General features: G+C 48.1%; 1 protein-coding gene across 1 annotated transcript in view; it reads left to right on the top strand.

Moving 5' to 3' along the window:
- Positions 1-981: 981 nt before the first annotated feature.
- C3H3orf52 (chromosome 3 C3orf52 homolog) overlaps positions 982-24,551 on the top strand; it is an 87,907-nt gene continuing 64,337 nt past the window's right edge. Inside the window, exon 1 of the mRNA XM_069756588.1 lies at positions 982-1,126. Within this exon, the coding sequence (XP_069612689.1) occupies positions 1,070-1,126 (57 nt within the window). The 5' untranslated portion in view covers positions 982-1,069. The remainder of the gene's footprint in view (positions 1,127-24,551) is intronic.

Raw genomic sequence — 24,551 nt, 5'->3', positions numbered from 1 at the left:
CAGTAAACATATTTGTGACACCCAAGGAGTGCTAACACACACCCCTAAGAAGATGTCATTGTCTAAAAATTTTAGGAACTGTTTTAAGACATCATCACTAATGGATCACACCTTTGCAAGTTCCAAGCCTTTAATTAATGCCTTAACCCCTCATATGGACCTCAAAACCTTTTTGTGTGATACGTATGCACATGGACAGCACACGGATGAGAAACACAGACACACAGACAGCACACGGATGAGAAACACGGATACACGGATGACACACGGATGACACACAGATGGCCTACGTGCACACACAGACACACGGACACGGATAGCTCCGGGACCATTTCTTCTCGCACAGGAAATATCTGGACATGTGAGACTGCCCTTATACCGTATGGAGTGAGGCTGTATGGTGCAAACACCTGAAGAATAGTCCCTTCACTAAAAATACTTGTTCCTTCTTTTTACCTGTGGATTTTCCACATCTAATGCAAAGCTATGGGAAAAATCTGCACAGAACTGAGCATTCTCACAAGATAAAATGAAATGTTACAGATTTGAAACACATGCATCTTTAGTGCCATTCCGCTGCTGAAGCATGCCAAAAATACATATAATCCACACTTGACTGTATCATACAAATACCAGGAAGTATAAAAATCAGAGCAGCTTTATTTACATAATAATGAAAACACATGTAAAATACGTACACAAAAACACCATGTAAAAAACTAAAATAATTTAGGTGCTAGGTGCAGAAAATCTGCAACATGAAAAACTCACTAAAAACTCATTTTGGGAATGAAGCATAATGCACTACCATAGTAAATCTGTGTCACCACCATATGCAGCAAGGAATAACTACAGCATATCCAAACATCAGATGTTATGTTCTCTGTCTACTTGATATTATTAAACTAAAGTGGACAAACCTGTCCCTCCCTGTGAGCACACACTCCTCACCTCTTTCATTCCGGCCACTCCCCAGAAACCCTATGACATGAACCACTGTACTTTGAAAGCAAAAAGAAACTTGCTTCCGCATGTGTAAATGATTCAGTGAGGCCTCCTGAGCTACGACATGGATCCTAACCAGAATCACCACTACGTCCTTTATTCTCCAGTCCAACAACATGCGGTAAGCTATTTTTTGGTTCATAATTACAAAATATATACTTGAAGGAACTAGATTATAGATTTTATCGGAGAAGTGTGTGATAGGCTACTTATACCACTGCATGTTATGCACAACCCACCCGTCTTATGAGCATTTCCGTGCCCATCCGGATATGTAAACTATATATATGCATCATGTAGAAACAAATTTTTATCTATACCAAGACTTTCCTTTATTTTTTACATAAGATTTGGCATTGCTTGTGCTCATGCACTGAACACACATCTGGCATACAGCAAGGTAAAAAAAGCAACATTTGTTCATGCTGGAGTCAAGTTCAGATGTAAGATGTCACACACAAATAAGAAATGGAGTTGGTGTTTCTTTCCTGCCATAAAACACCACAAAAAGATATTGATGTAATCCTAAATTTATAAGTTTGCAAGCTAATACATTAACTTGGAAAACTACATTATTACCGTATATACTCGAGTATAAGCCGAGATTTTCAGCCCAAATTTTTGGGCTGAAAGTGCCCCCCTCGGCTTATACTCGAGTCACGGTAGCGGTGGGGTCGGCAGGTGAGGGGGTGAGGGTGCTGAGGTATACTTACCTAGTCCCAGCGATCCTCGCGGTGTCCCTGCCGTCCCACGGTCTTCTGTGCTGCAGCTTCTTCCTCTCTTCAGCGGTCACGTGGGACCGCTCATTACAGAAATGAATAAGCGGCTCCACCTCCCATAGGGGCGGAGCCGCTTATTCATTTCTCTAATCAGCGGTGCCGGTGACCGCTGATAGAGAAAGAAGCTGCGGCACCGAAGGCAGGAGGGGACAGGAGGGGACAGCGCGAGGATCGCCAGGACTAGGTGAGTATGTTATATTCACCTGTCCTCGTTCCAGCCGCCGGGCGCAGCTCCATCTTCCCGGCCGGCGCCTCCATCTTCCCGGCGTCTCTGCTCTCTGACTGATCAGGCAGAGGGCGCGATGACGCATACAGTGTGCGCGGCGCCCTCTGCCTGATCAGTCAGAGCAGAGACGCCGGGAAGATGGAGGCGCCGGAACGAGACGCCGGGAGCTGCAATCAAGGGAGGTGAGTATGTGTTTTTTTTTCTTTATTGCGGCAGCGGCGGCACAAATTTATGTGGAACATCTATGGGGCACAGTGAACGGTGCAGAGCACCGTATATGGCACAGCACAGCTATGGGGCACAGTGAACGGTGCAGAGCACCGTATATGGCACAGCACAGCTATGGGGCACAGTGAACGGTGCAGAGCACCGTATATGGCACAGCACAGCTATGGGGCACAGTGAACGGTGCAGAGCACCGTATATGGCACAGCACAGCTATGGGGCACAGTGAACGGTGCAGAGCACCGTATATGGCACAGCACAGCTATGTATGGGGCACAGTGAACGGTGCAGAGCACCGTATATGGCACAGCACAGCTATGTATGGGGCACAGTGAACGGTGCAGAGCACCGTATATGGCACAGCACAGCTATAGGGCACAGTGAACGGTGCAGAGCACCGTATATGGCACAGCACAGCTATGTATGGGGCACAGTGAACGGTGCAGAGCACCGTATATGGCACAGCACAGCTATGTATGGGGCACAGTGAACGGTGCAGAGCACCGTATATGGCACAGCACAGCTATGGGGCACAGTGAACGGTGCAGAGCACCGTATATGGCACAGCACAGCTATGGGGCACAGTGAACGGTGCAGAGCACCGTATATGGCACAGCTAGGGGGGGCACAGTGAACGGTGCAGAGCACCGTATATGGCACAGCTAGGGGGGGCACAGTGAACGGTGCAGAGCACCGTATATGGCACAGCACAGCTATGGGGCACAGTGAACGGTGCAGAGCACCGTATATGGCACAGCACAGCTATGGGGCACAGTGAACGGTGCAGAGCACCGTATATGGCACAGCACAGCTATGGGGCACAGTGAACGGTGCAGAGCACCGTATATGGCACAGCACAGCTATGGGGCACAGTGAACGGTGCAGAGCACCGTATATGGCACAGCACAGCTATGGGGCACAGTGAACGGTGCAGAGCACCGTATATGGCACAGCACAGCTATAGGGCACAGTGAACGGTGCAGAGCACCGTATATGGCACAGCACAGCTATGTATGGGGCACAGTGAACGGTGCAGAGCACCGTATATGGCACAGCACAGCTATGTATGGGGCACAGTGAACGGTGCAGAGCACCGTATATGGCACAGCACAGCTATGGGGCACAGTGAACGGTGCAGAGCACCGTATATGGCACAGCTAGGGGGGGCACAGTGAACGGTGCAGAGCACCGTATATGGCACAGCACAGCTATGGGGCACAGTGAACGGTGCAGAGCACCGTATATGGCACAGCACAGCTATGGGGCACAGTGAACGGTGCAGAGCACCGTATATGGCACAGCACAGCTATGGGGCACAGTGAACGGTGCAGAGCACCGTATATGGCACAGCACAGCTATGTATGGGGCACAGTGAACGGTGCAGAGCACCGTATATGGCACAGCACAGCTATGGGGCACAGTGAACGGTGCAGAGCACCGTATATGGCACAGCACAGCTATGGGGCACAGTGAACGGTGCAGAGCACCGTATATGGCACAGCTAGGGGGGGCACAGTGAACGGTGCAGAGCACCGTATATGGCACAGCTAGGGGGGGCACAGTGAACGGTGCAGAGCACCGTATATGGCACAGCACAGCTATGGGGCACAGTGAACGGTGCAGAGCACCGTATATGGCACAGCACAGCTATGAGGCACAGTGAACGGTGCAGAGCACCGTATATGGCACAGCACAGCTATGGGGCACAGTGAACGGTGCAGAGCACCGTATATGGCACAGCACAGCTATGTATGGGGCACAGTGAACGGTGCAGAGCACCGTATATGGCACAGCACAGCTATGGGGCACAGTGAACGGTGCAGAGCACCGTATATGGCACAGCTAGGGGGCATAATGAACGGTGCAGAGCACTATATGGTTCACACCTATGGGGAAATATGAACGGTGCAGAGCACTATATGGCACAGCTATGGGGAAATAATGATCTATTTTTATTTTTGAAATTCACCGGTAAATGCTGCATTTCCACCCTAGGCTTATACTCGAGTCAATAAGTTTTCCCAGTTTTTTGTGGCAAAATTAGGGGGGTCGGCTTATACTCGGGTCGGCTTATACTCGAGTATATACGGTAATATAGCTGTAGTTTAATAAGTGTATGATTATTGTGTCCTACATTACCAACAGTGCACACACAGTGGTTCAGAAAAGTTAATAGAGTAATGTGTAATAAGTAATGATGTGCTAATAGTGTCTTCAGCGTTCTCAAATACTATGCAATCCCTGCATGTGTTCTGGCTGTTGAACAGCCGCGAGACATGCAGCCACAGTGACTCGAACATAGAGTATCTTCGGCAAGCTTGAATACTATTAGCACACGGGCATGCTCAGGTAACACCTTATCAGAGCACACTCATGTATCACTAGAACCATTTGAAGGGTGTCTGTTACCCACGCACCCTATAATTAATCCCTTTCCAACGTTGGGTACAATAGTATGCCCACGTTAGACTCCCCCTGTTTGGTGCATGCTCCAGCGCTGAGCCCGCACCTTTCTGGGCACATGACAGCTGATCTATACAGCTGACATATGCCCGCAACAGCCGCTGATGGAATCGTGATCCACCTGTAGCTGTTAACTAGTTAAATGCTGCTGTCAATCTCTGATAGTGGCATTTAACTCGCACTTACCACTCGCTAATCCTACCCATCGGTGACACCGATGATCACAGGTCACTAATGGGTCAGCATGACAACCAAAGATCCGCAGCAGACCTCTGTGGTTGTCATAGCAAGTGAGCATTTATGCTACACACAGGTGATTTGATCAGAATTACATGCCAGTATAGGTGCCTTTTTGATTAGTTAGTAGTTTTGATCGGTTAGTAACACCTGACCAGCATCTCATCACCCCTGGACGAAGCATTCATATGCAAAATGTATTTCGGGTGTGGTGGACTCTCGGACCTGTGACTACTCTCTGGGTATGAGCTTTTTCTCGGAGATTGATGAAAGCTGTGGCGCCATCTTGGAGGAGGAATTTTTTCTTCTGCGCAATAGCAGCTGTCGGATCTCTATACACACCTATAGCTGCTACTGTGCAAGCGTGGCAGATGCCATTTTTCAAATTGCCTTTTTTTCCCCCTCACTCAATTAAATAAGCAAAAGGATTTACCATATATACCCGAGTATAAGCTGAGATTTTCAGCCCATTTTTTTAGGCTGAAAGTGCCCCTCTTGGCTTATACTTGAGTCATTGTCCCAGGGGGTCGGTGGGGGAGGGTGTTGTGAATTCTGTGGCTGAGTTCACTTCTGTGGTCACAAGTGGTATTGCAGTCTCTGGGCTTCCTCCCTCAGGTGTTTTGGTGAGCTCGTTGGCTGCCTTGCTATTTAGCTCCACCTGAGTCTGTCTTCCTTGCTCCTTGTCAATGTTCCAGTGTTGGATCTGAGCTACTGCATCTTTCCTTGGGCCTGCTGCTCTGCTAGATAAGTGCTTCTAGTTTGTTTTCTGTTTTTTCTGTCCAGCTTGCTATTAACTTTTGCTGGAAGCTCTGAGAAGCAAAGGGGTGCACCGCCGTGCTGTTAGTTCGGCACGGTGGGTCTTTTTGCCCCTTTGCGTGGTTTTCGTTTTAGGGTTTTTTGTAGACTGCATAGTTCTCTTTGCTATCCTCGCTCTGTCTAGAATATCGGGCCTCACTTTGCTGAATCTATTTCATTCCTACGTTTGTCTTTTCATCTTGCTAACAGTCATTATATGTGGGGGGCTGCCTATTCCTTTGGGGTATTTCTCTGAGGTAAGTCAGGCTTGTATTTCTATCTTCAGGCTAGTCAGCTCCTCAGGCAGTGCCGAGTTGCATAGGTAGTGATAGGCGCAATCCACTGCTGCTTATAGTTGTGTAAGGATAGATCAGGTACTGCAGTCTACAGAGATTCCACGTCTCAGAGCTCGTCCTATTGTTTTTGGTTATTGCCAGATCTCTGTATGTGCGCTGATTACTGCACGCTGTGTTGCCTGATTGCCAGCCATAACAGTACAAGGAGCCAACCAATGATTCCCAATAGAGGGAAAAAAGAAATCCTGACATCACTTTTTTTTCTTAGCTCTGTCTTCAGTCTTTTTTTTCCCCTAGACATTAGAGTGCTTCAGGACACAGCTGTGGACATGGATATTCAGGCTCTGTGCTCCTCAATGGATAATCTCGTTGTAAATGTACAAAAGATTCAAGATACTATTGATCAGAAATCGATGCTAGAACCAAGAATTCCGATTCCTGATTTGTTTTTTGGTGACAGAACTAAGTTCCTGAGCTTCAGAAATAATTGTAAGCTATTTTTGGCCTTGAAACCTCATTCTTCTGGTAATCCTATTCAACAGGTTTTGATTATTATTTCTTTTTTGCGCGGCGACCCACAGGACTGGGCGTTTTCTCTTGCACCAGGAGATTCTGCATTGAGTAATGTTGATGCATTTTTCCAGGCGCTGGGATTGCTTTACGATGAGCCTAATTCAGTGGATCAGGCTGAGAAAAATCTGCTGGCTTTATGCCAGGGTCAGGATGATGTAGAAGTATATTGTCAGAAATTTAGGAAGTGGTCAGTACTCACTCTGTGGAATGAATCTGCACTGGCGGCTTTGTTCTTCCAGCATGTGGTTCGTTTACATGGCATTCCTGAGAATATTGTTTCTGACAGAGGTTCCCAGTTTGTCTCGAAGTTCTGGCGAGCCTTTTGTGGTAGGATGGGCATTGACCTATCTTTTTCCTCGGCCTTCCATCCTCAGACTAATGGCCAGACCGAACGAACCAATCAGACCTTGGAAACATATCTGAGATGTTTTGTTTCCGCTGACCAGGATGATTGGGTGTCATTTTTGCCGTTGGCTGAGTTCGCCCTTAATAATCGGGCCAGCTCGGCTACCTTGGTCTCTCCATTTTTCTGCAATTCTGGGTTCCATCCTCGTTTCTCTTCAGGACAGGTTGAGTCTTCGGACTGTCCTGGTGTGGATTCTGTGGTGGACAGGTTGCAGCAGATCTGGACTCAGGTAGTGGACAATTTGACCTTGTCCCAGGAGAAGGCTCAGCTTTTCGCTAATCGCAGACGCCGTGTGGGACCCCGACTTCGTGTTGGGGATCTGGTTTGGTTATCTTCTCGTCATATTCCTATGAAGGTTTCCTCTCCTAAATTTAAACCTCGTTTTATTGGTCCGTATAGGATTTCTGAGATTCTCAATCCGGTGTCTTTTCGTCTGACCCTCCCAGACTCCTTTTCCATACATAATGTATTCCATAGGTCGTTGTTGAGGAGATACGTGGCACCTATGGTTCCATCTGTGGAGCCTCCTGCCCCTGTTTTGGTGGAGGGGGAATTGGAGTATACTGTGGAGAAGATTTTGGATTCTCGTGTCTCTAGACGGAAACTCCAGTATCTGGTCAAATGGAAGGGTTATGCTCAGGAAGATAATTCCTGGGTTTTTGCCTCTGATGTCCATGCCCCAGATCTTGTTCGTGCCTTTCATGTGGCTCATCCTGGTCGGCCTGGGGGTTCTGGTGAGGGTTCGGTGACCCCTCCTCAAGGGGGGGGTACTGTTGTGAATTCTGTGGCTGAGTTCACTTCTGTGGTCACAAGTGGTATTACAGTCTCTGGGCTTCCTCCCTCAGGTGTTTTGGTGAGCTCGTTGGCTGCCTTGCTATTTAGCTCCACCTGAGTCTGTCTTCCTTGCTCCTTGTCAATGTTCCAGTGTTGGATCTGAGCTACTGCATCTTTCCTTGGGCCTGCTGCTCTGCTAGATAAGTGCTTCTAGTTTGTTTTCTGTTTTTTCTGTCCAGCTTGCTATTAACTTTTGCTGGAAGCTCTGAGAAGCAAAGGGGTGCACCGCCGTGCTGTTAGTTCGGCACGGTGGGTCTTTTTGCCCCTTTGCGTGGTTTTCGTTTTAGGGTTTTTTGTAGACTGCATAGTTCTCTTTGCTATCCTCGCTCTGTCTAGAATATCGGGCCTCACTTTGCTGAATCTATTTCATTCCTACGTTTGTCTTTTCATCTTGCTAACAGTCATTATATGTGGGGGGCTGCCTATTCCTTTGGGGTATTTCTCTGAGGTAAGTCAGGCTTGTATTTCTATCTTCAGGCTAGTCAGCTCCTCAGGCAGTGCCGAGTTGCATAGGTAGTGATAGGCGCAATCCACTGCTGCTTATAGTTGTGTGAGGATAGATCAGGTACTGCAGTCTACAGAGATTCCACGTCTCAGAGCTCGTCCTATTGTTTTTGGTTATTGCCAGATCTCTGTATGTGCGCTGATTACTGCACGCTGTGTTGCCTGATTGCCAGCCATAACAGGAGGGGAAGCGGCAGCTGTCACATCATACTCATGTAACACCCCAGGTAACAGTGATGTTGCCTTCCTTTCGGGGAGGGCGATATGCTTGGAAGCAAGGAGGATTCCCTTTATCAGGTAATGCACCTACATACAATACATTCTGAATCCAGGCCAGAAGGGGGAGCTCTGAACCCAGATTCAGGGGAGCTTCCCCAGCTTTAAGTGTTCTGGTCTGGAGGATGAGAGAGATCAGTCTGGAGAGACAGTGGAGGAGTGAGGAAGAGAGTTGAGAGAGGAGCCGTGCAGCCAGGACTGAGCTGCAGCTCCAGGAAAGGAAGTGAACTCAAAGGGTTGGATTCTAGTGAAGCATCAGAGGAAACAAGCAACAGGAGAAGGAAAGGGGCTCAGAGGGGAACTGTGACCGGGCACCCTCAGAGCTGAAGCGCAGGAACTGGGCATCGGGAGCCCGAGGCTGTGTTGTACTCCAGGTCACACAGCAGAACCGGAGGCCATAGGACTTTGTTATTTGCGTGCACCCACACCTGAAGGTGCAGCAGTACACTAGGAGCACTGCCAATCATACAGGCAACTGTCCCAGGACAGGAGAGAGAGTACTTTGCCAGCAAGCTACAGGCAACAGGGACCTTGCATACTAGCATGAGTAGGAAGGCTTACGGACCTCACCTGGGAGAGGGATCACCTTTGCCTCCAGGCTGGCTGGACCACCTCACCACCTATTCCTGGTACCCTTGACTGTGGACTGCTACCTTCAGTATACCAGGTAAAGATGTTACAACTCTGTGTCCTCCATTTGTTTGCTGGCATACACCATCTCTGCCCAGCACACTGGGAGCCCTGGGGATCCCACTTCACCTGTGGGAAGCCTCACCATCTATGCTGCAGTAACATCACCCCAGAGGACCCCTTTAAGCAGTGTCGGTCCCTACTGACCAAAAACCACAGGTGGCGCACAGGGCCACGGACCGGATCGCAGCCACCGTGACATCCCCTTTAAATGCGACCAGACCCGGAACCGAGTATATCCACTGCCCTGGTGGGTGACCCACTCATCTGCTCCCAGTGCAGTCCCTGCTTCTCACTGACAGATGGTCTCCGGGTGCTGACAGCTTCTTCCAGTGTTGAGCGGTCACGTGGTACCGCTCATTAAAGTACTGAATATGGACATGTCGTAGCTAGTGTTGAGCATTCCGATACCGCAAGTATCGGGTATCGGCCGATACTTGCGGTATCGGAATTCCGATACCGAGTTCCGATATTTTTGTGATATCGGGAATCGGTATCGGATCCATATTAATGTGTAAAATTAAGAATTAAAATAAAAAATATTGATATACTTACCTCTCCGGAGGCCCCTGGACATCACCGCTGGTTACCGGCAGCCTTCTTTGTTTAAAATGAGCGCGTTTAGGGACTTCCATGATGTCACGGCTTCTGATTGGTCGCGTGCCACTCATGTGACCGCCACGCGACCAATCAGAAGCCGCGACGTCATTCTCAGGCCCTAAACTCCTCATTCTAGGAATTTAGGACCTGAGAATGACGTCGCGGCTTCTGATTGGTCGCGTGGCGGTCACATGAGCGGCACGCGACCAATCAGCAGCCGCGACGTCATTCTCAGGTCCTAAACGTGCTCATTTTAAGCAAAGAAGGCTGCCGGTTACCAGCGGTGATGTCCAGGGGCCTCCGGAGAGGTAATTATATCAATATTTTTTATTTTAATTCTTTATTTTACACATTAATATGGATCCCAGGGCCTGAAGGAGAGTTTCCTCTCCTTCAGACCCTGGGAACCATCAGGATACCTTCCGATACTTGGTGTCCCATTGACTTGTATTGGTATCGGATATCGGTATCGGCGATATCCGATACTTTTTGGGTATCGGCCGATACTATCCGATACCGATACTTTCAAGTATCGGACGGTATCGCTCAACACTAGTCATAGCTGTTTTCATTCTGACCCAATGCTAGACATGACAGCTCAACAGTGAGGCCAAATCAGGAGGTTACGCCTGTCATTTTACAAGCACACTTGGAGACAAAGGACACCGCACACATATTCTGTGAGCAAGTCACTTTTATCTGATGTAATGCAGCAAGAAGCAATATTATATACCATTTACAACAAATGTAACTCTCAATGTAATTCATGTAGCCCCCACCATCACCCAGGGTCATACTTTATTTACCATGCACCCAGAACATGTTGTTGCTGACTATTGAGAACATACATGATAAGAAGTATAGTCTCCTTGAAGAGGAGACCATCAGACTACAGCTGCAAATGAAGAGAAGGACAGCGCCACACCAGGAAGTGAAAAAGCAGCTCACATTTGATTCTGCCTCCTGCGGCAACGTTTCGGTCTGAAGACCTTTGTCAAGCACAGTGCAAAAGCAATCCAACCACCATTATATATCCTTAAACCCACCCATTAATTAGCTTGCAGCCAATAGGGATCACATAATATAATAGAAAAAACATACAACAATATAACCCACATAAACACAAGTAAAAACAATGACACATGAATAGCAATCTATACAGATCATCATCTAGCATAGTATAATCACCCCTGATCGCTTTTTTCTACGTAATAAAGCTCAAAAAATACAGCAGAATGTTCTCAGCATATAAAATGTAAACAGACCGCATCCTCCTATCAGGGCAATGCATCTATAGTTGTCATAGCACCACAGGCCTGTCCATGGAACGCGCAGCCCAATCCGGAAACAGTGTTGGTCCCATGTGACCACACCATACCCAGCAGGCAGCGCTCCTCATTACACAGACCCACAGGTGCTACTCCAACCACGCATGTCCCCGGAAAAGGTCCGCCCACACATATCAAAGTCCACCCCTCCAGTGTACACCGCCGTGACTCCTCAATCACCAAGGGATATATGGCGCGGCGCCAATCCCTGCACAAATCCAACGTCACTTCTGCAGCCGCGCATGTCCCAATTGCAGATCCGCCCATATCAGTCCGGGCTCAGCGTTTCACTACGCATGTCCATGACATCACAGTGCTCCGGAGCTCCAGTGCGCATGCCCCAGTTGCGATTTTCAGTAGCTTCTATGCGCATGTCCACAGCTGGTCATTATAGCGCCTGTCACAGAAGTTTGCCAAAGTATTTCTCTTTTCCAAGTCCACAGCGCACGATATAACAGTACATCCGGACAGTACTAATGGGTACATTGCACATCCCTCATGATACTCTTATTTATAATGGGATAATAATCCTTATGGTCACCATGTAGAACCTATAATGAAATACATTCTGGACACACTATATAGACAGCAATATCATCCATATCATACATTATAATATAACTCCGGCATAGAAAAAAGGTTCATCACATCACCCAATATTCCCATATAACTAGCATATAGTAGCTATTCAGCACCATTTGCATATTATTGGGGCCATACGGCAAATCTTTCCACAAAAGTGCTCACAGGGGGAATGTAGATACATATGTAAGAGGGTGAACTGTAGTCCCACTGAGAGGGCACTAGGACCCTGTGGTTTTTGCCTGTTGCAGCAGAGGACAGACCTCCCAGAGACAATGTGTGCTGCGGGGTGGGGTCTAGTGTCTCGAGTGTAAAGTGAAAGTGAGAAGTGAGAGCTGAGAGAGAAAAGGCGGGAAGAAAAGGAGAAGCTGCTGTGAGATCTTAAAAAGAGACTGTGTGGATTTACTGCAAGTGTTTTTGGAGGAAAAGAAGCTTTTGAGAGACTTTTTGTTGCTAACGTTCCCCTGGAGAAGAGCTAACCTTTTGTTTAACTCTGTGAGAGACTTGTGTGGCTAACGTTCCCCTGGAGAAGAGCTAACCTTTTGTTTAACTCTGTGAGAGACTTGTGTTGCTAACGTTTCCTGGAGAGGAGCTAACCCTTTATCTAAGTAAAGACGGAGACTTTGCTAAGAACCCAGTACGAATTTGGAAGTCTGTGGATTCCCTGTGCATTGAGTGGAGGAACAAGTCTGGACAGACTGCTGATACAGAGACGGACGGATTGTCGTGGAAGCATTCCTAGGAGCTACAGAAGCAGAGACAACATCGTGAGACCACTAACTAAGTCCCCGGCGTTTGGGCTTGGCATCGGCCGACAAGACAAGAGGAGCTTGCTGTAACTTATTGGCGCTGAAGATAAGGATTGGCTGCAGCCTGTGCGGATTCCTGCCTGAGAGGAAATCCATTTCAGGATACGGTACCATAGTTATAGATACCCGGGTATCTCTGCTCAGAGTGTAAAATTGTTACTTTAGAGGTGTATCTTATATTAGAGTTGTGTAAGTTATACTCAATGTGCCATTCCAGGGGCTCCCTTAATAACACTACATTCAATTTACACTTGTTCCTGTTTTTAGTTGCCTGTTAGGTAAATTTCTTACTAGTCTGTTGTAGTACACAGTTCTCAGGAGACCTTGGAGTGGCACAGTGATTTCAGCTGCTGCTGAATTAGTGTATCTTTGGGGTGCATCTGCCTTAATATTCTCCATATTACCTTGATTAATTTGCCTTTGAGTAAATACCGTTGGAGATTTCTGCCTTGGTCTTGGTTTGTGACTCACTGGATCTTATTCGGACCTCTGGTCATTACATTTTTGGCGTAGTCGGCAGGATCCAGTGTTTGTCATGGACGGAGGCGAGGGTGGAAATGACCCCGCTGTATCCGCATCTTCCTCGGGGGTTGGGGTTCCCCTGGCAGCCGCTGCGACTCCGGGAGGGTATGTGCCTGTAGGAGCTTTACTTCAGCACATGCCGAAATACGATGGGCGCAATATGGCGTTGCAAGATTGGGCTGAGAGAATCCGGAGTATTCTGCGCATTTGTAATTTGACCCCCGCGTTACGCGCTGAGCTGGCATTAAATGCACTGGAGGGTGATATTAGGCGTATGGTGATGGTGCGCCCAGAATCAGAGAGGGATACATTAGAAAAGATTTTGGAACTGTTAGAGGGGAGTTTGGGGGGCCGAGCGCGTGTGGCCCAGCTTCGGTCCCTATTCTTTAATCGTCCCCAGAGAGAGTGTGAGTCCCTGATGCAGTACTCTAATATTTTACAAGAGATGTTGAATGAGATGCAGCGACTAGACCCGGGGGCCATGGGGGCGTTCCGGGAGGTAGACCGCTTGCTCCGGGACCAATTCATCACCGGTTTAGCCCATAGACTTCTCCGGGACAAGCTGTTGGAAATGGCCCGGGTTGCACCAGAGTTATCTTTCTGGCAGATTTACCGAGCTGCAGTGGAAAGGGAAGAGAAATCAGCCTATGTTCCCGAGGGGTCAGTGAACAGTGCCCAGCTGGAGGAAGGTGTGTCATCAGGGTCGGGGGGAGAGGGGCTGGTAAGCGTGGTACAAGCTTTGCGTGCTGAGGTGAAGGAGTTAAAGCTGAAATTGTCTCAACTGACAGTTGATCCCGCCTCTACCCCCTCACGGGAACCTCCTGCCCCACCCCCTGGAACGGTGACCCCGCAAATGGCCAGGTCGTCCTATCAGAATGAGTCAAGCCCTCGCCCACGAGGAACAATCACCTGCTGGAAGTGTGGCCGCCAGGGACACATCTCGCGTTACTGCCGGGTGCTTACAGCCCCAGAAACCCCGTCGCCGGCTTTAAACTTCCGGCCGCTGCCATGAGAGGGCAAGCAGCAGCGGCCCCACCCACACAAAGCCCTCGACGGAATGAACAAGATTTGTTTGCATGTAGTCCAGTGATAGAAGCAGAGTTTGAAGGGCGGAAGATGAGGTGCTTAGTTGACACGGGATCCGAATGTACTATAATGCCTCTAGAAGTATATGAGAGATACTTCAGTCGACTAGTGATTCCAGAGGATGGCCGAGTGATACGACTGACCGCTGCAAATAATGGTCAATTGTCAGTCAAAGGGATCGTGTGGATGCAACTAAAAATGTTTGGTCAAGAGCTGGGGCAGAAAGGGGTAGTACTGGTGGATCACCCCCCTAGAAGAGGGATGGAAGTGACGCTCGGAATGAACGTGCTGCGAGATTTGAATCACCAGATGTATGCCAGTGAAGGACCCCGATACTGGGCCCGTGCGACAAGACACCGACCCACACAGAGAATTCTACACCGTCTAGTGCTGAGTTGCGACTTGCTGAAAAGTGCGGTCCCAGGTGGCCGGGTGGGCCGGGTCCGAGTGACTTCGAGGGCCCCGATCCTGCTGGGACCCAGACAAGAGGAACTCTTAATGCTGCCTGTGGGAGCTGCACAGAGATTGAATGGGCTTGAAGTGCTACTTGAGCCCGCCCGAGAGGGTTCCTCATTTGCCAAGGTACATGTGGCCCGGTCTTTGGCGATTGTGAAGAATGGACGAGTGCCGGTCCGATGCATCAATGTTTTAGATGAAGCTGTTGCAATTCCCGCTGGGACCATACTGGCTGAACTGTTCGTGCCGGCAGAGAAGGTGCCGGAAAATGCAGGGTTCGAATTGCGACCAGACCAACAGTCATCCTGGACATTCGCGGTCGAGGTAGGCCGGACTGAACCTCCTACGGAGGAATGGAATGTTCATGTGATCATGGAGCAGATGGGAGTGGATCGGGAGAAGCTGACCCCCGTGCAGTTGGAGCGGTTGGAGAGAGTTTTGTGGGAACATCAAGAGACATTTTCCCGACATGGAGAGGACTTTGGGTGTACCCAGACGATTGAGCATGAGATTCCAACGGGGGATACTCCACCCATTAGAGAAAGATATCGTCAAATTCCTCCGGCGCTCTATCAAGAGGTGAAGAGCATGGTGGCCAGTATGCTGGACAACCAAGTGATCCGAGAGAGCCGGAGTCCCTGGGCGGCCCCTGTAGTCTTGGTCCGCAAGAAGGATGGGACACTCCGATTTTGTGTGGACTATCGGAAATTGAATGCCCACACCGTACGGGACGCATATCCTTTACCCCGTATTGAAGAATCCCTGTCGGCCCTGGGTCGGGCCAAGTATTTCTCAACGTTGGATTTGGCAAGCGGGTACTGGCAGGTCCCAATGGCTGAAAAAGATCGGGCCAAGACGGCGTTTGTCTTGCCAATGGGGCTCTTTGAGTTCAACCGGATGCCCTTTGGCCTCGCTACCGCCCCAGGAACCTTCCAACGCCTGATGGAACATTGCTTGGGCGATCTAAATTTTGAATCAGTCCTGATATATCTAGACGACATTGTGGTGTTCGGAACCTCATTTGAAGATCATCTGGAGAAGCTGCGTCAAGTTCTCCGGCGGCTCAAGAGCTACGGCCTGAAAATAAAGCCAAAAAAATGTCAACTGTTACGAAACCAGATTGAATATTTGGGGCATCTGGTGACCCCGGACGGGGTACTACCTTTAGCCAGTAAGATTAAGGCAGTACAAGAGTGGCCACCTCCTTGTGACCTGCGAGAAGTGCGGGCCTTCCTGGGCCTAGCAGGATACTATCGGCGGTTTGTGCCTAAATTCTCACAAGTGGTGAGTCCCTTGAATGAACTTTTGAGAGGGACAGCGCTGGGTCCTTGAAATCGCCCCATTCCATGGGGGCCCCTACAGAAAAAGGCATTTGATGGAGTGAAAACCGCCCTAACGAGTGCCCCATTGCTGGCCTACGCCCGGTTTGACACCCCTTTTTTGTTGTATACCGATGGTAGTCTTCATGGGTTGGGGGCAGTACTAGCACAGGTGCAGGACGGCCGAGAACGAGTGATTTCTTATGGCAGCAGATCTTTAAGAGACTCCGAGCGAAATCCGGCTAACTACAGCTCATTCCGGCTGGAATTGCTGGCCCTGGTGTGGGCAATGACAGAACGCTTCGCCGAGTATCTAACAGGAGCTGAGGTGCTAGTCATGACAGATAACAACCCGCTAGCTCACTTAGAGAATGCAAAACTGGGGGCGTTGGAGCAGCGGTGGGTCGCCAGACTGGCCAAGTTCAATTACCGCATTAAATTTCGCTCTGGTCGAGAGAACGGCAATGCAGATGCATTGTCAAGGGTGCCCCTTGGGTCATCCGGGGAAGATGTTGACGAACAACTTGAGGACACTGAAACTCCAGCTTTGGGGCAGATACCTATCTTCCAAAGTGTGGTACACTCAAGTGGGGTGGCCACCGGGATGCCCTGTGTACTGGGTAAAACACCCTCAGATTGGACAAGAGTCCAGGATGAGTGTCCGGACATTGCACTTGTGCGCCGTTGGGTACAAAACAAGGCCTGGCCCAGTGCAGAGGACAAGGCTCAGTTGTCCATGGAAGGAATGAAACTCCTTCGACAATGGGATAAATTGTGTGTGGAGCAAGGTCTTTTGTATCGTAAGGTGTACCTGCCATCGGAGCTGCAGCATCGGTACCAACTGATAATTCCTGTGGGGATGGGGCCGGTGGTCGCTCGTGAGGCGCATGAGAAGGGGGCCCATTTTGGAAGTGAAAAGACACTTCAGTGGTTGCAGCGAGTCCTCTACTGCCCTGAGTTGGGAGGGATGGTGGCCGACGCATGTCGGCAGTGCCGAATTTGTGGGCTCAACAAAAGCCCTGAGCAGCGGGCTCCCACACAGTCTATTAAGACTTCAGCTCCACTGGAGCTACTCATGATTGACTACGTGTTGATAGGGTACTCTACGTCAGGGTACTCCTATTGCCTGGTGATGACAGATCACTTTACCAAGTATGCTGTAGCGGTGCCGACAAGAGATCAGACGGCCAAGTCGGCGGCTGAGGCAGTGTGCCGACATTTCTTCCAAGTGTTCGGGTGTCCGCAGAGAATACATTCAGATCAAGGGGCCTGCTTTCAGGGGACGCTGATGAAAGAGTTGCACCAGCTCTATGGTATCGAGCAGTCGAGAACAACGCCTTACCACCCTCAGGGTAACGGGGCGTGTGAGCGTTTTAATCGGACCCTGTTGCAAATGTTGAGGTCCTTAGAGAGTCAGCAACAGACATGCTGGCCTGAGTATCTCCCCGAATTGATGTGGGCTTACAATAACAGGGTGCACAGTACTACTGGTTACTCACCACACATGTTGATGTTTGGTAGACCTGGCCGAGACATTGAGGATTTGAACATGCCAGATCCCTCCTCCGCCCCCCTTCGGACTGCATCCGAGTGGGTACGAGAGCATCGGCGGCGGTTGAGGGTGGTGCATCAGGTGGTGGGCGACCGCCTTCGACAGGTGGTCCATAAGGACACGCGACCTGTACAAACAGAGCTGTTCTCTCCGGGGGACAGAGTGTTGGTAAGGACAAAACGACGGTCAGGAAAGCTGAGTGACCGATGGGAGGCGATACCGTATCTGATAAAAAAACAGGTGAACCCTGAGATTCCAGTGTACGAGGTCAAACCGGTGGGGACAGGGGGGCCAACCCGTAATTTGCATTGTAACATGTTACAACGGTGCTGGTTTGAAGATTCGGCGCCTACTCCCCTAGAGCCAGAGGCCATGTTCCAAGGGGCGGAAGCTCTGAATGATCTTGAGTTTGATGGTGTGTTTACTCCTGCGCCTGCTTATTTGCCCCCTGTGACCGATCTGGCCTCGGGTGATGAGAATGTTGGGGATATGGAGGATGTTGTTGAGGAGAGTGCATCAGGTCAACTGCTTGGTCCTGACGCTGTATCACAGGACATCGAGCCGCAGGAGGAGACAACTCCACTTACGCCCACTAACACGACCACGGAAGAGACTCTAGCTCCCTCTAAGGTCGCACCTGTTGATGTAGGACTCAGGAGAACTACACGATCTACGGCAGGAATACCGCCTCAGCGATATGCTCAAGATGAATTTGAGTGGGAAGGTATGTCGAGGACGCCAACCTCTAGTGGGGTGGCATGTAAGAGGGTGAACTGTAGTCCCACTGAGAGGGCACTAGGACCCTGTGGTTTTTGCCTGTTGCAGCAGAGGACAGACCTCCCAGAGACAATGTGTGCTGCGGGGTGGGGTCTAGTGTCTCGAGTGTAAAGTGAAAGTGAGAAGTGAGAGCTGAGAGAGAAAAGGCGGGAAGAAAAGGAGAAGCTGCTGTGAGATCTTAAAAAGAGACTGTGTGGATTTACTGCAAGTGTTTTTGGAGGAAAAGAAGCTTTTGAGAGACTTTTTGTTGCTAACGTTCCCCTGGAGAAGAGCTAACCTTTTGTTTAACTCTGTGAGAGACTTGTGTGGCTAACGTTCCCCTGGAGAAGAGCTAACCTTTTGTTTAACTCTGTGAGAGACTTGTGTTGCTAACGTTTCCTGGAGAGGAGCTAACCCTTTATCTAAGTAAAGACGGAGACTTTGCTAAGAACCCAGTACGAATTTGGAAGTCTGTGGATTCCCTGTGCATTGAGTGGAGGAACAAGTCTGGACAGACTGCTGATACAGAGACGGACGGATTGTCGTGGAAGCATTCCTAGGAGCTACAGAAGCAGAGACAACATCGTGAGACCACTAACTAAGTCCCCGGCGTTTGGGCTTGGCATCGGCCGACAAGACAAGAGGAGCTTGCTGTAACTTATTGGCGCTGAAGATAAGGATTGGCTGCAGCCTGTGCGGATTCCTGCCTGAGAGGAAATCCATTTCAGGATACGGTACCATAGTTATAGATACCCGGGTATCTCTGCTCAGAGTGTAAAATTGTTACTTTAGAGGTGTATCTTATATTAGAGTTGTGTAAGTTATACTCAATGTGCCATTCCAGGGGCTCCCTTAATAACACTACATTCAATTTACACTTGTTCCTGTTTTTAGTTGCCTGTTAGGTAAATTTCTTACTAGTCTGTTGCAGTACACAGTTCTCAGGAGACCTTGGAGTGGCACAGTGATTTCAGCTGCTGCTGAATTAGTGTATCTTTGGGGTGCATCTGCCTTAATATTCTCCATATTACCTTGATTAATTTGCCTTTGAGTAAATACCGTTGGAGATTTCTGCCTTGGTCTTGGTTTGTGACTCACTGGATCTTATTCGGACCTCTGGTCATTACACATACACATATCTTACGCAACAGAACTTTGACTGTAATTTGTGCCGTCATCAATAGAGTGAGCAACTTTGAGCCCAACTCCAGTAATGGGGGCACATAACAATACATATAAAGGCATGATACGCATGTCACCAATGAAATTCACCTCAAACCCGCCATATTGTGCTACACGGAGGAGAGTTTGAAGGAACCAGGTACTATAGGATATTTCATCTAGCCATTCATATATCAATAAAAAAGGAAAAAAAAAAAAGGAACACTATAATTTAGCTAAAATCAATATACCGACGAGAAATTTACAATAGACCCACATCGCACTAGAGGAGACAACTTTGCTGGTATTCAATATTGAGTCCACTAGGGGAAAGTGTATCAAGCTCAAATATCCATTTAAGATCATTTTTCTTCAAAAGAGAGACCCGATCCCCACCCCGCCTTAACACAGGAACATCATCTATTACTCTATATCTTAACTGATTGACTGAATGTCCAAATTCATGAAAGTGCTTTTGTACCGGAAGCTCGATGTGTTTAGTTCTAATAGTACTTTTATGTTTGCTGATTCTTGCTTTGACCTCCATCGTGGTCTCACCTACATAGTAGAGGCCACATGGGCAGCTAAGGACATAGACCACAAAACTACTCTTACAAGTGTAACGTTTACGTATCTCATATTTCTTTCCGGTATGGGGGTGATGAAAACAAGCCCCCTTAAGCATGTTGTTACAACACGCACAACCGAGACAAGGGAAATTACCCAGGCTCGGACGACTAAGAGTAGTTTGTAGGTCCCTCCTTGTGCTGCCCACATCCGATATCACCAACTCATCCCTTAGATTTCTATTCCTTCTATAGGAAAACAGAGGGGGCCGTTGAAACTCATTCACATGGGCATGGCCTCTACTAAGTAGTGGCCAATGCCTCTGTATGACCGCCAAGATTCGATTACTCATTATATGCTGTTACAAACGGAATTCTCTTATTGGATTCAACAGTCACTCTGGGGGTAAGGAGCTCATCACGATCTTTGGACAAAGCCTTCATTTTAAACCCATCCAAATCAGCCTTAGGGTAGCCTCTTGTAAGAAATTTCTGGCACATTTCATTAAGTCTCTCATCAATAAGAGTATCGCTGGAGACAACTCTTCTAACTCTCAGCAATTGACTCCATGGCAGAGACTCCACCATTCGGCGTGGATGTTCACTAGAGAAATGCAACAGGTTGTTTCTGTCCGTATGTTTAATGAACAGGTCAGTATGTAGAGAGCCATCAATCTTATACACACAAGTGTCTAAAAATTGCATTCTAATCTGAGAGCAATCCATAGTGAACCCCAACCCAGGGTGAACACTATTTAGGTACAGATGGAATGACTCAAGCTCATTCCGATCCCCATCCCATATCAGGAAGATGTCATCGATGTAGCGCCGCCAGCCCCTGACACGGCCCCAGAAAGGTGAACTGTACACATGTTCGCCCTCCAGGACAGCCATATAGATGTTCGCATAAGTGGGGGCCACATTGGACCCCATGGCTGTCCCGCGGTGCTGCAAATAGAACTCATCCCCAAAGAGAAAAAAATTCCTCCCAAGGATGAATCCCAGCAGCGCCAGGGCAAACCATGTACATTCTGGAGCCATATCGGAGCCGGCAAGCGCCACACCGACAGCCGACAACCCCCTGACATGTTCGATGGACGTGTACAACGATGTAACATCAAAAGAAACCAACCAAGTGGATTCCTCAACCCGCACACCCTCCAAAGACTTAATAAAATCACTCGTATCCCTCACATATGAGGGTGCAGATGTAGCAAATTTCCTCAGCAACTGATCAAGAAAGATCGCCACTTTATTACACAGAGACCCCCTGCCCGACACAATAGGGCGACCAGGGGGCCTCTGTAAGTCTTTGTGGATCTTTGGAAGGGTGTACAGGGCAGGAACCACTGGATGTTCGACTTTAAGATATTTGACCAATTTATTGTCGATGAGACCATCATTAAATGCCCCATCAATTATACCATCCAATTCCAATTTGTATCCCTGGGTTGGGTTCACCTGCAGCCTCTCATAGACACCCGTGTCCGAAAGCTGTGATCTTATCTCACCAACATATTGGGCGGTATCCATCACCACCAAAGCCCCGCCTTTGTCGGCTGGCTTTATGGTGATGGATTTATTTCTTTTCAGTATTCCAATTTCCCTGCGTTCCGCATAGGTTAAATTAGAGCGACCCAATCTGTTCCCATTTCGTTTTAATCTGGCTATATCGGCCTTCACAAATTTACAAAAGGTATCTATAACAGGATCCTGTACCGGAGGCACAAAATCACTTTTGTTATAGAGACCAAACATATCTAGAGAAAGATGTGTTGGCGAGGCTGAGGTCACAGCCCTCTCCTTATCCGAAAAAAATAGAGCTAGTTTTAAGCGATGGAAAAAAGCAAATAAGTCATTATCAACATTAAACCAATTGGTGCTACCTGTGGGGCAAAATGATAGCCCCTTTGAGAGCACCTTGGTCTGTAGATCTGAAAGAATAAATGAAGATATATTTACCACCAAGGAAGTTGTTTCATTCACCTCTGACTACAGCGTCAACAGAATCTAGTAATTCTAGCAATTAAAGGCAAAAGGCACTTAAAGGCAAACTGTTAACCCTTCTATATCAGATGTGACTCCACTCCCATAGGGGTTGAGCCCATATTTATTACTTTAATGAGCGGTACCAGTGACCGCTCAACACTGGAAGAAGCTGTCAGCACCCTGAGACCACCTGTCAGTGAGAAGCAGGGACCACATCGGGAGCAGGTGAATATAACAGGGAGGGTGAGCACTCCGCTCCATCTTCTATTTCCTCTGGCTGTGACGTTCAGGTCAGAGGGCGAGATGACGTGTTACTGTGCGCCCTCTGCCGGAACAGTCACTGTGGAAAGACGGGACACTGAGGAACATTGGGCAGCGACGAGAGGTGAGTATGTCATTTTTTTTTATTGCAGCTGATATACAGTACAGTTAATCATATCAGCATAAACTGCATCTTATGAGGCCATAATCAACTTTTATGCAGCATTACATGTGGTATATTTTTTCTATGGAGCATCTTATGGGGCCATAATCAACCTTTATGCATACATGTGTCATATTTTCTATGGAGCATCTTATGGGGTCATAATCAACTTTTATGCAGCATTACATGTGGCATATTTTCTATGGAGCATCTTATGGGGCCAGAATCAACTTTATGGAGCATTATATGGGCCCATCATGAACTTTATGGAGCATTATATGGGGAATATTTTATTATGGAGCATCTTATGGGGCCATAATGAACTGCATGGAGCATTATATGGGGTTCCTGATTCAATATGGATGTTCAAAAACACTTAACCTACTGATGTCTCAATTAATTTTACTTTTATTGGTATCTGTTTTTATTTTAGAAATTTACCAGTAGCTGCTTCATTTCCCACCCTAGCCTTATACTCGAGTCATTAAGTTTTCCCAGTTTTTGTGGCAAAATTAGGGGTCTTTTCTTATACTCGGGTCGGCTTATACTCGAGTATATAAGGTAAGTGAGCAGAAAACATGCAATTATGCTGCAGCGCAGGTGCCAAGGATGGCACCTGCCTGCAGAAGCATTTTTTTATTCAGTATGTGCTGGTATTCATTATGCAAACTAGGGGGCAGGTCAGTGAGGGATCAGTGACTTGTCAGCAGTCTGCATTATGAATACCTAATCAGAGCGTCACATGAAGACCCCTCTCTTCCGGGCCCGCCTTAGGACACGAGCATATCATTAGCTACAAACTGAAAATAAAGATTAAAAAACAACCACAGGACGGATTTCATAAACCCAGATATCATTTAATTCAGTATAACGGTGCCGACCTGACACTGTATGTAGGTTACTGTGCACAAGCCTGCTGGCAGGTTCTCTTTAAGCTACCCTGCACTGTTTCTGTACTTTATATATGCCTGGTATATAGTATAATCTATGCATTAAAGATTAGGGTTGAGCGAAACTGATCGGACATTTTCATAAATCGCTGACTTTTGGCAAAGTCAGGTTTCGTGAAACCCGACCCGATCCCACAGTGGGATCGGCCATGAGGTCGGCGATCTGCGCGCCAAAGTCGCGTTTCGTATGATGGTTTAAGCGCCATTTCTCAGCCAATGAAGGTGCACTCAGAGTGTGGACAGCGTGATGACATAGGTCTCGGTCCCCACCATCTTAGAGAAGGGCATGGCAGTGATTGGCTTGCTTTCTGCGGCGTCACAGGGGCTATAAAGGGGCGTGCACGCCGACCGCCATCTTACTTCTGCCGATCTGAGCATAGGGAGAGGTTGCTGCAGCTTCGTCAGAAGCAGGGATATAGTTAGGCAGGGTACATTAACCCCCAAACCGCATGTGCTGTAGCGATTTCCACACCTTTTCTTTGCAGGGACAGTGTAGTTTTTTTTTGGTGCATCAGCTCTGTAGCGTAGGCTGCCTTATAAGGCTCCCTGATAGCTGCATTGCTGTGTGTACGCCGCTGTGCAAACCAACTGCTTTTTTCAAAGCAAAAATCCTGTTGCTTCTTTCTGCACAGTTCTCTTGTTCCTTTGTCCACTCTTTTTGTGTGCAGCAGACCTTTTTATTGCTGCCATACTTGTCCTTTGATCATTGTAGGGAGATTGAAATTCTACTACAGCCCTTGCATTTTTGTATATATCTGGCAGCCACGTTCTGCCGTGTACATTGTGTGTTGTCATACACTGGGCCTGTTTTTTCCTGCAGTCTCCCACAAAAACAAAAAAAAGGGTGCTTTAAATTGCCAGTAAGTGGATTAACGTGAGTTCTGTTTGGCGTATATCTGCCACCCACGTTCTGCTTTGTACAGTATGTGTAGTTTAACACAGAGGGCCTGTTGCTACCTGCAGTCTCCCACAAAAACAAAAAAAAAGGGTGCTTTAAATTGCCACTAAGTGGATTAACGTGAGTTCTGTTTGGCGTATATCTGCCACCCACGTTCTGCTTTTTAAAGTGTGTGTAGTTTAATACAGAGGGCCTGTTGTTACCTGCAGTCTACCACAAAAAAAAAGGGAGCTTTAAATTGCCA

Source organism: Ranitomeya imitator, chromosome 3 (genome assembly GCF_032444005.1).
Source record: "Ranitomeya imitator isolate aRanImi1 chromosome 3, aRanImi1.pri, whole genome shotgun sequence".
NCBI classification, from domain to species: Eukaryota; Metazoa; Chordata; class Amphibia; order Anura; family Dendrobatidae; genus Ranitomeya; species Ranitomeya imitator.
The sequence above is the reverse complement of the archived record's forward strand: the minus strand, read 5'-3'. Positions and strand labels throughout refer to the sequence as shown.